The sequence below is a fragment of the Haliotis cracherodii genome, unplaced genomic scaffold (assembly GCF_022045235.1).
Source record: "Haliotis cracherodii isolate W230 unplaced genomic scaffold, xgHalCrac1.p SCAF_15, whole genome shotgun sequence".
Classification (NCBI taxonomy): domain Eukaryota; kingdom Metazoa; phylum Mollusca; class Gastropoda; order Lepetellida; family Haliotidae; genus Haliotis; species Haliotis cracherodii.
In genome coordinates this window covers 14,323,134-14,341,867 of record NW_027266270.1, presented here as the reverse complement: position 1 = coordinate 14,341,867, position 18,734 = coordinate 14,323,134, and the positions used below count along the sequence as shown (strand labels likewise).

Genomic DNA, 18,734 nt, shown 5'->3' with positions numbered 1-18,734 from the left:
TGCGCGTTTGTTTTTATAGCAATCATGTCCGAATCCCAAGGCGGACTAATTAAATAAGAATGGAATAGATTTTACATCATAACTACACCCCCTCCCCTCCCCCGAGCTTGTTAACGTGGATAACCTTCAACTGGACAATGTAAAACCAAACAAAATAGGTTTTGTTTGCGACAGTAAAACACGATATTACCTGAATAGCGTGTAACCAGTTTAAAGTGCGCGTTGGATACCGAAATGGGCAAATTAGAGCATACCTGATTAAAAATATATATATTTACCCTTGAACTATTTTCCTACCTTATATGGACATGGCGTAGAAACGCGCCAGTTTGAATGTCGCACGAGTTTCACGTGCGCAGGATGCGCATGGGCAGCAGTGTTGGTGGTTTGTGGACGTGAAAGGTTAAACTGAAACAAATCAACTGAAACTATTGTGTAGCCGATTCTAGTAGAATATGTCAACATATATTGTAGTTTTATTTCTCCTGTTAGAACTCTCAGGTAAGAAATCTTACATCATTTCTCTTTTCAATGTGCTAATAGCATTTCCCCTGTACGGAATGTATAGTTTGACAGTGCATATGTTGTAGCATGACATGATGGTCGTCTTCTTACGGTAATGTTTATTTTTATTTATTGTTTTCGTGTTAACAGATCTGCATAGCGCCCCACTGACCAAAGAATGCCCAGCGGTTGATCACTGCAATGGCAAATTCGTGCTGACTTTGCAACTGCTACATGAACGAAAACTGAACTGCGGGTAGGTCTGAAAGCCTATTGGGGTCAAAACCTTATTACGAGTTGAGTATCTCCTGCTTCAGAAAAGAAACAGAATGTCAGGTTGTTTACTCCAATAGGCTTCCGTAGGTAGGTGATCACTGATCAGACCGATTCTTAACTAGATCTAAATGTCAATGTGCACAGTAATTTTTCGAGGGAAATATTTACTTTCAAGGATCTCTCAACGTAATAAGGGATATAACTTTGGATTATTTTCCCTCAAATACAGGGTAGCGTGTATCCTTATTGGAGTAAAAACATCTGATCAATATTCCCTTTGAAAGAAATATATATTTTAAAAACACGTTTTGTTTCTAGTGAAGTCATTGATGATTTGTATGGGGAATGCACAGGTATATATTATTGTGTACAGGAAATATGCCCGCTATCTGGCATGTGTTGAGGACAAGGTGACTGAATGCCATGGGGCTCCGACCTCCACTGTCGACCAAAGCAGCTCGACAGAAACATCCACTGGGCCACCCGCGAACACGGAGTCAACTTCTACCTCAGGGCCAACTTCTGAATCCCCCACCCAGTCCTCACCAGATACGACTGAGCATACCCACCCGAATAGTCACGCCGAACAACTGGTGAAGATGAAGGCAGCCCGTGCAAGTCTGTGTACAAAGGAAGAGCCTGGTGTTATAACCATTCCGGCCAACTACAGCAGACTCTTCGACCAGTTTTATAACAAGAAGGAACGATATGGTAACTGTATATACCTAGCTCTAACCGGAAGAGGAGGTTGTTGTAGACAGTTCTTTTGAAATTACTCCAACACCTATTTTTTGAAAGGAAATGGGGTATATTTTACTGAATTTCACTTTTCCAAACACTTTCCAAAACTCTGTGATATACGTTTGAACATTTTTAAAAATGTGACGCAGGTGGCTTTGAACCGATTCATCACACGTGACTACTGTCGACATACGAGAATGAAGTCTCGTTCTTTTCTTAGGGACCCGTGAAGATCCGGGTAGAGAATAGGTCTTCAGCAATCCATGCTTGCCGTAAGAGGCGACTAACGGCGTTGGGTTGTCAGTCTCGCCGACTTGGCTGAAATGTCATCGTATCCCATTTGCGTGGATCGATTAGATTATTTACATACAGCCATCATATAGATGGAATTTTGATAAGGTCGGCGTTACACAACAAACAAAATTGGTCTGAGGAGCGGACAGCCTGGTTCCCTAGGTTTGGCTGTGCGGTGCAGCGCAAGCGCAACCTACCAAGTGAACCAGTATGAGCAGCTGACTAAAATATGGGAAGGGATGGCTACTGTCGAAAGGCTACGTTCGTGTCATCGGGTAACCAGCGGTAGACGTATTACATAAGTCATGCTATCAACCAATGATGAGTCGGGTTCATCTTATTAATACGGGCCACGTGTGACCCAGTCGCTTTGCAGAATTGCGTCCCTTGGGCACGCCAGAAACCTGTGATTGTGGGTTCGCCCCGATTATGTGTCTAGGTGTGTCAGCACCATACCCATGCTCGTAGGTTTCACCAGAGTGGTAAACGTCTGAGACCTGCATCACTTTGAGATTTCCTCCCACATTAAGCTGACGCGCCGTGATATAACTGGAATACTGTTCAAGGCGGCGTTAAACCAAACTCCCTCGCTCATCGTTTACTTCACTGGCCGTCAAAACAATAGTCGGTAATAACTTTAATATCTGGAGTTTAACATATAGCTGACTGAGCATAACATTACTGATACACTACGATTCAACTAAGCGGGTATCCTTCAACCCGTGAAGATCCGGGTTAGAATAGGTCTTATGCAACCCATGCTTGTCGTAAGAGCCTACTAACGGTATCGAGTGGTCAGGCTCGCTGACTTCGTTGACGCATGTCATCGAATCCCAATTGCGTGGGTCGATGCTCTTGATGTCAATCACTGGACTGTCTGGTCCAGACTCGATCATTTACAGACCGCCGTCATATAGCTGGAATATTGCCGAGTGCGGCGTTAAACAACAAACCAAACCAAAAAAAGCATTTGTTCTGTTTCAGCGAGCTTCGAGTACTACCCGTATCTCCGCCAGAACCTGAGTATGCAGACAGGGTGTGGCGGACTGGCAAACTGTTCGCTGGCTCTCAAACCCTATGCCCAGTTTTCTGAGACATACTTCCCATGTCCGTGAGTACATCTGTACGCCTTTCTTAGGATCGTCGTCCATGAACATGATGGGATGCCGGCTGTTCTTGTTGAGAATATATCGTCGGATCATATGTTTTTCGGACGTCGTACGATTTTGGACGGCCACATTCATCGCGCATTCGTTACCACTCGCCCCTTTCCGTAACCTGCAAGAAGATATTGAATTATTCGGCATGTCCCGGAATAACACGAGTCGGTCACGAATGATTCATCGCGATTACTCGGGTTATAACGGGGGATGTAGCATCACATATTCATTGTAAATACTCAGATGATTGCTTGTTTTTTTTAGAGAAAGTTGTCTTTTATAAATGAATGAGATGTTTTACAGTGGTGTATATGATTAGAAAGAAAACTACGAATGTTTCTTAAGCGTCCGAAAACCCATAACATGGGGATACGTCAATAATATTTCTGTGTTTATGAAGGTAAAAAGACTAAAATTAACACATTGAAGTTAATTCTTATAAATGAATACAACACCAATACCTTTTTAGACTGTTTATTTAAGCATTAACGCTCCAACTGTAGATGACAGTATGGAATCGGGAATATTGTTCAGCTTAATGCAAAAGGAGCGGTCGGGGAGCCTGGTGGTTAAAGCGTTCGCTCGTCACGCCGAAAACCCAGGTTCGATTCCCGACATGGGTACAATGTGTGAAGCCCATTTCTGGTGTCCCTCGCCGTGATATTGCTGGAATATTGCTAAAAGCGGCGTAAAACCATACTCACTCACTTATAATGCAACGCAAGCCGCGTCCATTTTATTATCAGGAAGCGGTAGTCCTTTGGTGGGCGTGGCCTATGTTTTCGGTTCACGGAAACTTACGCGCATGACTACATTTCTTGGTTAGCCAATCAAGTGCCACGGAATCACTTCAAATTTATTTGTTTTGTCCTGAACTCCGAGGTTGGGGTTCTGTTGTGTCGAGTTCTAGTGTTACCAGGCCCCGTTACCAGGCCCCGTTACCAGGCCCCGTTACCATAGGTCGCTTTATGGAAAAGGGCCCTGGTACAGTGTCGCGGTATATCAATCAGGGGAGCATCCCATTGGCTCGCTCACTGACTGGGTTCTGGGCCTTTTTCGTAAGTGGGTTAGTGAGTTTCGGATGATTATACTGTGCAGGTGACCTGGCTGTTTGCGCCATTGGCCCCGTGGGTCGTTGCTCATCACATCAGCCGGGATATAGCACGATTCGTCTGACAGGGTAATATAAGTGACAACGGATCTGCATGACCGTTTTGTATGATTAGGAAGTACGCTTAGTATCATTGACCCGAGACCCGTGAGGATCCGGTTAGAATCAGACTGTTTACAGACTATTATTGCGGAGTGGCATTAAACAACAAACGTATAGTCTTTGAAGAGAGGTTGCTGAAGACCTTTTCTCTACGAACTTAAAGAAGTTGACATCCATAAATTCTCTTCCTTACATGTATAGTGTTTACAGAAAACTTTGTCTTTTCAGAGCGCTTCTGGAGTTTGAAGATTGTTTTGAGCTGAATAAAGGCGACTGTCCAGAGTTAAGAAACCTGACCTCTCTTCCATCATCTGTAAACTTCATTGATAAGGAGTGCGAAGTCGGTCAGTGTATATGGAATGCTATCTCGAAGGTCCTAACTCGCCTGAGTGTAACCTGTTTTAACAGATTGGATATTTTACTGACAAATGTAGGCTCTGGAGGCAAGAAGAATACCGTATTCAACGTAATAAGCGCTCCCGGAGATATTTGCCAATATATCGGCTAGTGAACAATCCCAATCAGCACCCATTCCGATTGATCAATGTACGCAAGACTTATTTATTTGTGTATAATACGCACTCGTGTGTTATATGCATCCTTAATTATGGGCAATTATATCCTGGAAAAAATATATCTGTCGTATAAGAATATTTCAGGCTGTCAGAATAAACCAGGAAACTTACTATCTTTCAACTGTTTTATTTTCACCAAAATAATATTCTAATAAGAGCCCTCTATTTCTAATTCTGAGAGCGCCCTGGCGCTTATTACGTCGAATACGGTAGTTGATAAAAAAACAGTACTGCATGTGTTCCAGATAACTTTTTGAGCAATTGAGATTTTACTCTTGGGTTTCTATTTTAATTGGGTTATTAGATTTTTCATTGGGTAGCCAAAATGTTTTCACTCATCTTTTCATCACTCGATTGGTTTTTTTCTCAAAATTAGTGAACATTTTAAGATTTGAAAAAAAAATGAAATAATGGTTTAGATGTATATAACTGTTCTAAGTATATAGGCTTGACCCGGAAAGTAAATTAGCTCGTAATTGTGTTTCGGAAATTACCTCTTTGGGTATTTTAGCTCATTGGGTATTTTACGCGAGCTGTTTTTATACATTTGAGTTTTTCATTTAATGCATGCGTTTCTGTACGCAAACATTATTTTATTTTATTTTATTTTATTTATTTTATTTTATTTTATTTTATTTTATTTTATTGTATTTTATTGTATTTTATTGTATGTATTTATTTATTTATTTATTTATTTATTTTATTTATTTTATTTTATTTATTTATTTATTTATTTATTTATTTTATTTTATTTTATTTTATTTTATTTTATTTTATTTTATTTTATTTTATTTTATTTTATTTTATTTTATTTTATTTTATTTTATTTTATTTTATTTTATTTTATTTTATTTTATTTTATTTTATTTGGGGGTGGGGTGGGGGTTGTACGCAAATAAGCTGCTTATCTGTATCTCTGCTGTTCACTTGATTTAAGACAATCTTAGGGTCATATAACTAGAACGAGTTTGAGGAACATTTGACTGCTATACATTGCTGAAACGTCTGGTGCTTTCCAATTTATGAATGTTGTCCCTTTGGGGAATGCCCTGCACCATTGCAATCCCACACCATGAGGAATCCTACCCCTGATGATCCCTGTTAGAATAGGTCTTCAGCAACCCATGCTTGCTGTAAAAGGCGCTACATGCTTCTCGTAAGAGGCAACCGACGGGATCCGGTGCTCAGGCTGGCTGACTTGGTTGATGCATGTGATCGTATCCCATGCATTTGCGTGGATCGATGCTCATGTCAATCACTGGATTGTCTGGTCCGTACTCGGTTATTAACAGACCGCCGTCATATAGCTGGAATATTGCTGAGTTCGACGTTAAACAACAAATAAAACAGAGCTAGTCCACCAAACCCGATCCGATTGCCCATATTGGTACAATGTGTAAAGCCCATTTCTGGTGTCACTGTCGTAGTATTGCTGGAATATTGCTAAAAGTGGCGTAAAACCCAACTCACTCCAACAATGTTGTCTTTTCAGGTACCAGTTCAACGCTGACGACGCCTCTCACTTTACTTCTAGTCTCCATGTGGTCCGCCAGTGTCCTGTGAGTTGTCGGGACATCCATCAACGATGACCGGTAGTCCCGGCAGCTTTATGTGCAATATTTACATACCTGAATTGCATTAAATAGATTAAACAAGACAAACCTCATGTTGTGTTCTGTTTCTACCACACGTGTTCCCCGTGGGCACGGTTGCACGTTCCACATAGGCTTCGTACAGGTCGATGTACAGAGTTACAGAGTATTAATAATTGTCTGAGGCTGTCTAGCTTCCCCACAGCCAATATGAGTACAATGTGCATGATAATGCCTCTGTGTTCGATTGGCGTTTGGACAATGGCTTGAGATCACTATGAAACTATCGTACATATTGAGGACTTTATCATTTGGTGTAAAGACCTTGGTGACAATGCCACATACTGAAACCCCTTTCAAAAATAAATTCACGACTCGTGATCTCCACGGGCCTTGGTCACGCTTTATGAATGTCGTGGAAAGCTTACCACCAAATTCCGCACCACTGCTTAAATCAAATTACTTTATAACTCTAATATTTGTGTTGGCTAGATGTTTTACGCCATTGTTTAAAGTTTTCCGAGCATGTCATGGCGGATGGACACCCATTTTCACATTCTGTACCCATGTGGTGAAACGAACCCTGGGTTTCGGGTTGATGAGCCAATGCTTGAACCACTGGGCTACCCAGCCGCTCAGTCTAAGGAATATCAAGGTTAATACATACACACACATAGACTCTGACGAAATTATCATCCACGCAGTTGTCACATTTGGCTGACAATCTCATCACCATGTCTGGCATCAAAGTTACATTCCTTATTATATAAAGTTTCTTTCAAACTCATTCCTCTCCAAACCATAACTTGTCCGCCACCAAATGTGTCTTGTTCAAATTGTTTATGCACGTCGATCATCACGAAAATTCAAGAGAGGTGTCTCTTCTGTCAACAGGACAGACTACTACTGACTTATATTGCAGATTACTTACTCTCAAGCATTGAAGGGGCGGGGGGCAAGAGGATAATTCTAAACATGCATTTTCCTGTGAATGAAGGAAGCTGAACAATTTCATTATTTTTCACAAACCACTTTTAGCGTGACATCAGGCATGTCAAGCGATTTGATTAATTTTTAATTATTTTGTTTAAACATTTCTGGAACATGGTTGTTTTGTTTTTTTAAATAAACAAAGTGTGAAAGCTTGATTAAGTAGACCTAATAGGTAAATCACACACATATATTGTTATAATTACAACGTATATGAAGAGTCGGATAAACGCGTGGTGTCGTGATGCGTTTCTCGTAATCAAAGATACGGCGTCATATCGTGTATCAAAGAAAACAACAGTTACTGCTATCAAGAGCGGTACTGCGCACCATCAAAGTTTGAAGTTTGTTGATATCAGAGACTGATTCCAATGTTACGCCGATAAAAGCCGGTATTCCTCATCTCAGTCTGTAATTGCGAGGAAATGAAGAGTTGTCTCCCCTGGCAGAATTCTTCAACTATAAAAGATACACATACACTCATTTCCGTTCTACCGACCAAAATAAACAAAAAGATCAGAACGTGTGTGTTTTGCATGCGTTTTTCTGGTTTTACATCGGCTTCCATTGAGCCTTCCCAAAGTATCTGTCTTTTGGAGTCGAGGAAAGGTTAGTTATGAGCTGTATATAGCGGAATTACAATGTGGTCGAACTTTTCTTTCTTACTTGGTTGGTGCCTTCCAAGTGTCCCCAATAATTTTTCAGAATGTTTTTCAGTTAATAAGGTCCTCGATTCAGTTAATATATATTTTAGATGTTAGCATTGTTTTCACATATGCCATCCTCCCCATGTTGTTGCATTAAAGATTTTATCAATAGTGACAGTGGGCCTAGTCGATAGCCTCGAAGTCTACAGTAGACATGTCTTGACTGTAGCCAGTGTAGGACTGCATCCCGTCTTTCGGCTACATTAGGGCAAGTTGCCGCCGGCGCTGTTCATTTGTAGTACAGGCCTGCAACTAGTGTCAAGAGCAGATTCAGGAGAGTTGCACTTAACATACATCATACTAGATGAATGCAAATGCAGTCTGTGGTTAATGTTCATATTATTTTTCTTTGAATCATCTGAAATGATTTAGGCCTAAAATTGGCAACAAAGCAGTTTATCGGGCACAGCCCGAGCTCTATCATCCACTCAATTACTGCGCTATAGTGCCATCGCTGTCTCGCTATACCGTTACCGTGCCTCACGCTCCGGTGACTCTCGCTTCACGATCCAACATTCGTTTTCGGTCTTAGGGAAACTTACACATCTTTACGATCCAACACCCCTTTTCGTTCCTTAGGGTTAGCTTGCTTTGGGATCAAGTGTACATACTTCACGTCAGAAGTGGATCTGCCAGCTATCCTGTAGTTTATGCTTTTCTACCCAACCGCCCTACTTATTTATTAATTACTTATCTGCTTTACAACTTGTTTTCTTACAATCTGCAAATGAATTAGCACAAGATCATTCATAATTATAATCCTGGTGTTCCCTGTAATTCAAACTTAAACATAAACACAGTTAATGATCTGTGTGGAACAGTCCATATTGATAGGTAAAAGGCAGGGGATTAGTGGTCCAGTCATGCATATCCTATATAGTTATAAGCTATATGACAAATGGCCTGTATGACTAAAGGGAGGAATTAATGCATTAATTAGCCAAGCCGGTGAGTCAGCGAAGCGCGTTCAAGCCCCCACAGCGCTCATTGGATCTGAAAAAGTCCCCTACTCCCCTAAAATTATTTTGATTTTATTGCATTTACATTTTGTTTAAATAATGTATACATGTATAAACACACACACACACACACACACACACACACACACACACACACACACACACACACACACCCCTTGAGTCCGACCTTGGGTCTTCAGCTACCCATGTTTGGGTGAGAGACAACTAACTGGATCGGGTGGTCAGGCTCGTTGACTTTGTTGATGCATGTCATCATATCCTAATTGTGTGGATCAATACTCATGATATCAATCATTGGATTGTCTGCTCCAGACTTGATTATCCACAGACAGCCGTCATATAGCTGGAATATTGCTAAGTGCAACGTTAAAAAAATTTAAAAAATAACCATTGGTCCACATATTTAAAACGACCACTTAGATAAAAGAGGATAAATAATTATGATCAGGTATCAACTTTTTTGAGCCACCATTGAGGGGCACGAGTGGCCCAGTCATCAATATGTTTATGGTGACACTATTAGCTGTGCAGATTTGTGTCCTTTTGCAACATCAGAAACTTATGATTGTGGTTTTAAAATCCCAGTTTGTAGGATTCTAGGTTTGTCAGCACCATGTCCCAGGGTGGTTAACACACATTATGCTGACATGCCATGATATTACTGGAGTACAGTTAAAAGCAGCATTAAACCCAACTATTGCACTCATTCACACATCTACCTTTTCTAATATCTGCTCTTAAATACAGGGATGTGAAATCTCTGCGGAAACGCGGAAAATCGCGTTTTTTAATACAGTAGTCCTCGGAAAAAATCATCTTCCGCGTAAAAATTTAATAAAATTTTTTTTAAAGAACACTCATAAAAATATGATCGAAAACCGGACAACCGCCGCGGATTGTCCTGTTTTCGATCAGAGCTTTCAGCAGCATAGGTTTTCGGACATCATACGTTTTCTATCACGAATACTTGCACTATAACGTGGGGTGTGGCGTCACACAGAAATTGTAAATACACAGAGTCAGCTGATGGCTTGTTTTTAAGATAAAGTTGTCTTTTAGCCTGTAAGTGAATGAGATGTTTAACAGTTCATGTAATTAGCTAAAAAACTATGAATGTTTCTTCAGCGTACAAAACCCCATAACATGGGGATATATGTTGTATTAATGTCTTAATGTTTGCAATGGAGTTTTGTTTTTTTCATCAAAAGGTAAGTACAAGGTAAGTTTTTTTCAAAATGCTTCAACATGGGGAAAGGGTCAGGCATTACACGCTTGTGACAGTTGTCCTTGTGTCTGGGGGATGGGGGTTGAAGTTTATGGCAGTATTGCTCCCAGACCTGGCGGGTAGCCAGGTGCGCGAAAGCTGTGCCCGATTTTTTTAAAGTACTGATTTAACTTCGAAATTTTACTGCATTTGCCATCTTGTTTATTTGACTTTTGCCATGGACTTATTACATTTCTTGGTGTGAATGTTGTCCAAACTGCACGAAATTGCTTAAAATGCAATCAAATGTTTAAAAATTTTCCCCCAGACCCCCCAAGACTTTTCCTCTTTTTTCGGTAAAACCTGCTCACATCCCTGTAAATATTAAGTAAAAACAACCAAAGTTGGTGTGTAGAGCTAACTGCTTATTGTTTACATGGTGCTTGTTGTAAGATGCATCTAACAGGATCGGATGGTCAGGCTCGCTGACTTGGTTGATGCATGTCATCAATCCCAATTGTGTGGTGCTTGTCGTAAGAGGCATCTAACAGGATCGGATGGTCAGGCTCGCTGATTTGGTTGATGCATGTCATCAATCCCAATTGTGTGGTGCTTGTCGTAAGAGGCATCTAACAGGATCGGATGGTCAGGATAGCTGATTTGGTTGATGCATGTCATCAATCCCAATTGTGTGGTGCTTGTCGTAAGAGGTGTCTAACAGGATCGGATGGTCAGGCTCGCTGACTTGGTTGATGCATGTCATCAATCCTAATTGTGTGGTGCTTGTCATAAGAGGCGTCTAACAGGATCGGATGGTCAGTCTCACTGATTTGGTTGATGCATGTCATCAATCCCAATTGTGTGGTGCTTGTCGTAAGAGGCATCTAACAGGATCGGATGGTCAGGATAGCTGATTTGGTTGATGCATGTCATCAATCCCAATTGTGTGGTGCTTGTCGTAAGAGGCATCTAACAGGATCGGATGGTCAGGATAGCTGATTTGGTTGATGCATGTCATCAATCCCAATTGTGTGGTGCTTGTCGTAAGAGGCGTCTAACAGGATCGGATGGTCAGGCTCGCTGACTTGGTTGATGCATGTCATCAATCCTAATTGTGTGGTGCTTGTCATAAGAGGCGTCTAACAGGATCGGATGGTCAGTCTCACTGATTGGGTTGATGCATGTCTTCAATCCCAATTGTGTGGATCGATGCTCATGTTGTCAATCACTGGATTGTCTGGTCCAAACTCAATTACTTACAGACCGCTGAGTGTGGGGTTAAACAACACACAAACCAAACATGGTATACTGTTTGCAAATTTGTATTGATGATGCTTTCTCTTCAGTTACTAGTCATGGAAAGCACATACAACCTTGGTATGAAATACCACATCACCCCACAGCAAGAGTTCCTTCTACAAGGCAGCATCAGTGACAACTACCGTGAGATGCTGCTGCATCGACTACGAGGACTGTGTGACAACGCTGAGACCACCCCAGAAACTTTCCTCGATCATGAGTTGGTGTTTGCACTAAGTACGTTGTTGTTTCCATGAGTTCAACAGTGTTTGAAATAAGAGGGAGTCCCAGGGTCCTTGAGATCATATGGTACTTGAATCTGAAGACCTCTAAATCTTTAGCTTTTAAAATAAGCAGAGCTCCAGATAAGCTGCGTATCTGCGTAAAATACGCATCAAAATTGCAGAAATATGCAGTAAAATAAAATCCAAGCGTATCAAATACGCAACGAACATTACAGGTTCGCTACAAAAATAAAACTTGTGCGTATCATCAAAATATTGTGAAGTAACCCTGCGTATTCCATTAGCAAATCAGCAACTTATTTTGAAATTATAAACCGACATTCCGTCAACCTTGACAAACTCCACGATGACAGTTACATCATGATCATTCGCCATCGCACTTTCTTGTGGAAGTATCATGGTATTTTTGCATCCTATAAAGCTCTTGAACCCACACGACACCAGTTTGCAGGGACTAGATGAATAGTGTTTTTTAAATATTTAACTTAAATACCCACATTTGTAAAAACTAGTGGGTAACAGAAATTTGAATACCCAGATAGAATTACTGATACCCAATGGGTAAAATACCCACAACACCAAAAGCTTATCTGGAGCTCTGCATTAGGCTTATCACAAGGACCCCTTGATTTTCATCCTTAATTTCAAACACTGTTCATTCATAAACATTCTCAGAACATGATATGGATGTTGCTATGTATGTGTCACTACTGGGCATGGTGGGAGCATATTAACTTTCCTGGGCACCCGTGAAGATCCAGGTCAGAATAGGTCTTCAGCAAACCAAGCTTGTTGTAAAAGGCGACTATGCTTGTCGTACGAGGTGGTTAACGGGATCGGTTGGTTAGACTCACTGACTGGGTTGATGCATGTCATTGTGTCCTAATTGTGTGGATCGATGCTCATGATGTCAATCACTGGATTGTCTGTTCCAGACTAGATTATTTGCAGACCGCTATCATGTAGCTGTAATATTGCTGTGGGGCATTAAAGAACAAACAAACAAACAAACATACAAACATACAAACTAAACAACTTTCGTGGTAATCTCTCTTCCAACATCATGAAAACCATGAACATACTGCTCCTACTTTATCAATATTAACAATTCTTATGATGATACTACTTATTCTAAATAGCCAATATTGTAGTTGTTGTTTTTGGGCAGGAAGATAAATTATTTAATTCTTTAGTTTTCTTGAGAACATCTTTGAGAAATTACTAATTTATGAGCATGTTAAGAATTCATTTGAAAACTTTTGTGTGCTGAAGAGTTAATATGCCATGATGTACACATATATTTATTTATTGTTTGCTTTTGATAAGAAAATGTTGAAAGAGGAATCAGTTAAATTTCCAGTTTTATCACCTTTATGGTGGCCCAGTCGTCTAAGGTGCCACGATTCGCTTTGCAGACTTGCATCCCTTGGGCACGCCAGAAACCTATGATCGTGGGTTTGAATCCCAGTTTGCCCCGATTATGTTTCTAGGTCTGTCAGCACCATACCCATGCTCGTGGGTTTCACCAAAGTGGTAAACATATGAGACCTGCATCGCTTTGGGCTTTCCTCCCACATTAAGCTGACATGCCACGATATAACTTGACTACTGTTAAAAGCGGTGTTAAACCCAACTCACTCACTCTATGGAACTTATCTACGTGATTCTTTTTCTGTATATTTTAACCATAATAATCTACAACCTGGGTTTGTCATGGAAATATAGGCTCTCATTTTTGTTGCTTCATACTTTCTGAACCTACAGTCTGACTGTTTATTTTTTACATGGTATATTGTTTCAGAAGGGTCAGCACAGCCCAGCAGTCAGCTTGTGTTATTCAGAGTTCGACGCTCACTAGATCATACAGACACTCCTTGGTAAACCATCATTCTACTGTTGGCATCTGTTGTATGGTAACCTAGGTAACGAAGGTTAGGCTGTTGCAAGGATCCATAAAATAAGAACAGATGATCACACAAGCTGCTCATTTAATTAGTAAAGAGAAACTGAAGTGAAGTCGGTTCTATTATCAGCCCAAAAGGAAACAGTTGTCCATTAGTGGACATGGCCTATTTCTTTTCAGTTTATGGGAACGTTAACGCAAAATCATTTGCATGATCAGCCAATCAATTGCCATGAAGTATTTGTAATTTAATTATTATGGCATAAAGCCTCATCACTTCTAAAGGTTAGTAGAAATATTCCCTGGATAGTATATGCTGGTTTGTGCAGCTGGATTGAAGGGAAGAATTGGTCACATCAACTTCATGCTTGTTGTAAGAGCCGACATAGCTTGCCAGTGAGGGATGTGTGATTTGGCTGATTGTAATAATTTGTATGTCATCGTTCAGTGGCAGCAAAACTTTAGAATTTCTAAAAAATAATTTTTATATGGCATTCTCTATGATAGTAGAAGCAAACCCTTTTTTAAGCATGTTTTTATATGAATTTGCAACTATTTATGTGCAGGCTGTGCATGCATGAATGTTTATCTCACATGAACCAGAGGTGTTGGTTTGTCATGAACTATTCTTATTTAACCAGGTATATTCGGTACTACATGCATGAATGTATATCTGAAGTAAACCAGAGGTTGTGTTTTGTCATGAACTATTCTTATTTAACCAGGTATATTCGGTACTGCATGCATGAATGTATATCTGAAGTAAACCAGAGGTTGTGTTTTGTCATGAAATATTCATATTTAACCAGGTATATTCGGTACTGTGGTCAGACTGAGATTGGAGACAAGACAAGGCCCACCCTTGTCAGAGCATGTTTTGATGTGGCCTGCTCTGAGAATGTTGTTCAGTTTCTGAATGAAATGGGATTCAGGTAAGTCCTCTCCAATTACACCTGAAGAAAGACTAACTGTAACATACAAATGTACTAGAACCTTGGTATGATATGTGTATTTCAGAAATAAATGAGGAGTGAGAGTTGCTTATCATACAATAAATCACTGCAGGGAGAATTTGACCACTTTCTAAATGGCGTAGTGTATTCACATACCTGTGCTGTCCTATTGCTACTGCTTACCTGTTGATATCACCGGGATGTATTGAACATTGCTGCAGGTTGGATCACGAGTACGTTGTGCGTGGCGTAGTGTATTCACATACCTGTGTTGTCTTATTGCTACTGTTTACCTGTTGATATCACCGGGATGTATTGAACATTGCTGCAGGTTGGATCACGAGTACGTTGTGCGTGGCGTAGTGTATTCACATACCTGTGTTGTCTTATTGCTACTGCTTACCTGTTGACATCACTGGGATGTATTGAACATTGCTGCAGGTTGGATCACGAGTACGTTGTGCGTGGCGTAGTGTATTCACATACCTGTGTTGTCTTATTGCTACTGCTTACCTGTTGACATCACTGGGATGTATTGAACATTGCTGCAGGTTGGATCACGAGTATGTTGTGCGTGGCTGCTTCTTTCACAAGGGGAGGATGAAGGTGACAGTGTCCAAACTCTACAGAGTAAGAGGCCTTAAATTGATTTTCTCTGAGTTTAAACTTTTACCAGGATAGTTAACATAAACTTCCTTTCCCCAAACCTGCCATGCTATTTATCTCAATTCCATTTCTGGGGATTGGAGTCAACAGACTGATGTGGACCATGTTCTCAATAACAGTCACATTAACCCTCCATCTTCCGTTTCCAGATGTTACAGTCTGTCTCAGTCACATTAACCCTCCATCTTCTGTTTCCAGATGTTAAAGTCTGTCTAAGTCACATTAACCCTCCATCTTCTGTTTCCAGATGTTAAAGTCTGTCTAAGTCACATTAACCCTCCATCTTCCGTTTCCAGATGTTACAGTCTGTCTCAGTCACATTAACCCTCCATCTTCTGTTTCTACGTGTTACAGTCTGTCTCAGTCACATTAACCCTGCATCTTCTGTTTCCAGATGTTAGATTCTGTCTTAGTCACATCAACCCTCCATCTTCTGTTTCTACATGTTACAGTCTTTCTCAGTCACATTAACCCTCCATCTTCTGTTTCCAAATGTTAGATTCTGTCTCAGTCACATTAACCTTCCATCTTCTGTTTACAGATGTTGCAGTCTGGTAATACAGAAAACAACAGTCTGGAGCCGCTGTCTCAGTCGCAGCTGGTGGAGCTGAGTGTAATTGCACCTGCAGGACAGGAGCAGATTGGGGAAGACATGAAGAACTTTTCAGAACAACTTAAACCGTATCCTTCCAATGCTTCCATACCTGTGAAAATGTTGAAACCCTTATATATGACCCCATAAGGGACTCTTTGTCAGAAAAGGTCTCAAGCATGCTTGTTGTAAGGATTGACTTTAAAGTTGAGGGGGCGGTCGGGTAGCCTAGTGGTGAAAGCGTTCACTAGTCATGACAAAGACCCGTGTTCGATTCCTGACATGGGTACAATGTGTGAAGCCCATTTCTTGTGTTCCCGGCCGTAATATTGCTGAAATATTGCTAAAAATGGCTTAAAAACATAGTCACTCACTCACTCACTCAAGTTGAGGGTGGGGGTTACACTGTGGACAGGAATGTGAAGTTCTGATAAAAATTACAAAACTATTTGCCCTTTTTAGGCCTATTATATTTTATAAGTTGGGTACCAAAACATTGGCCTCATAAGGCCTTAATATCAAACATCCCTTTCATATAAATCACTCCAAATGTTTTGCATCACTTCTTTACAGTGTGTCATATTTGAATGAATAATATTAATGCAATCGGCAATTAAACAGTCATACTTTCTCAGTTTGAATTTGACTTCACAACTTCAACATTAAACCCAATCCCTATTTATTACATGTCTTTATTGTCTGATGTTTGCGAGATACTTGTCTATTCCAATTTTCATCCTTTGACGTCACATCATGTGTCTTGGAAACATCATGTGAATATAAACTTTTTAGGGTTGAAATTGTATTGGCAGGTGTGTATATTATTTTCAAAGAACAAGAGATATTTTTTTCAATCTCTTCGCACATCAGGAGATATAGGTAATTCATGCTTCTTCAGTTCTTTGATATGGCTTTTGGTGAGGATGTATATGCCGTTCGTATCAGTGTCCTTGATTGACCTTGACCTTCTCAGATTAGTTCATCTGGAGAAAATAGACCACAGAATGTTGGCCAAGACCCCTCAGTGATGTTAAGTGGACAAGGGCACCTGTCAGAAAACATCTGCCACTCTAAAAGATGCTGCATCCAGGAAGATGGAAATTACATAAAATTGTGGATTGGTGTCACACACTTTCCAATTTATGACTGCTCAAATGTGCTTAGACTATGTTATTACCTCATCAATGGATCAGTGTGCACTCGATTTTAATTCTCAGCTCCATGGGGAGTATACAACCCAACAGCCGGTGAGGTGCTTGAAGGCTAACAGACACTTTTCTCTGCAGTCAACACCACACATCTAGAAAGTGTGTTTAAACTCAAATTTATGATGACAGCTCAGCGATATGAAATCAAATCCACCAGGATTTATCATTCCTGTGAAATATTGACATGGTAAACAATTAATAGTTTTTCAAGAACTTTTCAGATGACACACCTCTCATCTAATGACATGGAGCGGGAGATTTGTGCTAGTTCGTCAGTGTCATGGTTGGCCCAGTCGTCTAAGGCGCCGCGATTCGCTGTGCAGAGTTGCTGTGCAGAGTTGCATCCCTTGGGCACACCAGAAACCTATGATTGTGGGTTCGATTCCCGGTTCACCCCAATTATGTTTCTAGGTTTGTCAGCACCATATTCGTGCTCGTGGGTTTCACCAAAGTGGTAACCGTCTGAGACCTGCATCACTTCGAGCTTTCCTCCCACATTAAGCTGACACACCGCAATATAACTATAATACTGTTTAAAGCGGCGTTAAACCCAACTCACTCACTCACTCACTCACTCACTGTGTCATAAAGAAACCTGATCAGGAACGTACCTGTTTCCCACCTACTGCTCCCAAGAGCAGTTCCTGATGGGTTAGACTCCTGATGTTGTAATAAAGGGATTTTTTCAGTATTCATAGTCGTGTGTTCCATTGTTATTTATTAGAGTGGAGGGGCGGGAAGCCCAGTGGTTAGAGCGTTCGATCGTCACGCCAAAGACCCGGGTTCGATTCCCGACATGGGTACAATGTGTGAAGCCCATTTCTGGTGTCCCCCGCAGTGATATTGCTGGAATATTGCTAAAAGCGGCGTAAAACCATACTCACTCACTCACTCACTCACTATTAGAGTGGACTTGTTACCTCACCCACGAATGTATATACCTATATACGTCTTTGCCTCACCTAAAAGTCCATATAAGTTTATGTCGTCGCACGTCTTCATCTTTTACACCAATATGATTCCTCTCTGTATCAAGACCTGCCGACAACTGCATAGAAGGTTGTGTCTGGTGACAGGGAATTTCCATCACCAGTCTACGGATAATGGGTTCTGGACCCAATGTTAGCTTTTAGTAAGAATTTACGTCAATGCGAAACTTTTGATCTTGGCAAGAGAAAACCCACTCAAAATGCAAATATACGATGGGTGGATCCAGCATTTATAAAAGGGAGAGGTCCAAAATATCAAAATCCTACATTCTAAAATTGGTTTCGAAAAGATGGGGGATGGGTGCGGGACCCCATGGGCACCTTGGAATATCCCTATATACACCTTTTATAAGCCATCCTGTTTCTTTAGCTCTGCAATATTCCAGCTATATGACGGTGGTCTGTAAATATTCGAGTCTGGTCCAGACAATCCAGTGATTGTCATCATGAGCATCGATCCACGCAATTGGGATATGATGACATGCATCAACCAAGTCAGGAGCCTGATCACCCGATCCTGTTAGTCGCCTTTTACTGCAGGCATGGGTTGCTGAAGACCTATTCTACCCCAGATAAGGGTACTATATGACATGCCGACAACCTACTTTGCTACTGGGGATCAGCTCTAACTGGGAGTCTCTAG

General features: G+C 40.8%; 2 protein-coding genes across 2 annotated transcripts; both read left to right on the top strand.

Moving 5' to 3' along the window:
• The first annotated feature begins 424 nt into the window (after positions 1–424).
• Positions 425–6,326, top strand: LOC139461909 (uncharacterized). The gene is made up of 6 exons (XM_071243398.1): positions 425–501; positions 655–760; positions 1,154–1,491; positions 2,800–2,926; positions 4,417–4,532; positions 6,256–6,326. The coding sequence occupies exons 1-6, from the start codon at positions 456–458 to the stop codon at positions 6,324–6,326; spliced, it is 804 nt and encodes a 267-aa protein (XP_071099499.1). The 5' UTR covers positions 425–455.
• A 1,518-nt stretch (positions 6,327–7,844) lies between these two features.
• LOC139461839 (mediator of RNA polymerase II transcription subunit 18-like) lies at positions 7,845–17,775 on the top strand. Its single transcript, XM_071243318.1, has 7 exons — positions 7,845–7,954; positions 11,583–11,772; positions 13,582–13,657; positions 14,493–14,615; positions 15,188–15,266; positions 15,844–15,983; positions 16,868–17,775. The coding sequence occupies exons 2-7, from the start codon at positions 11,592–11,594 to the stop codon at positions 16,920–16,922; spliced, it is 654 nt and encodes a 217-aa protein (XP_071099419.1). The 5' UTR covers positions 7,845–7,954; positions 11,583–11,591; the 3' UTR covers positions 16,923–17,775.
• The last annotated feature ends 959 nt before the right edge of the window (positions 17,776–18,734 follow it).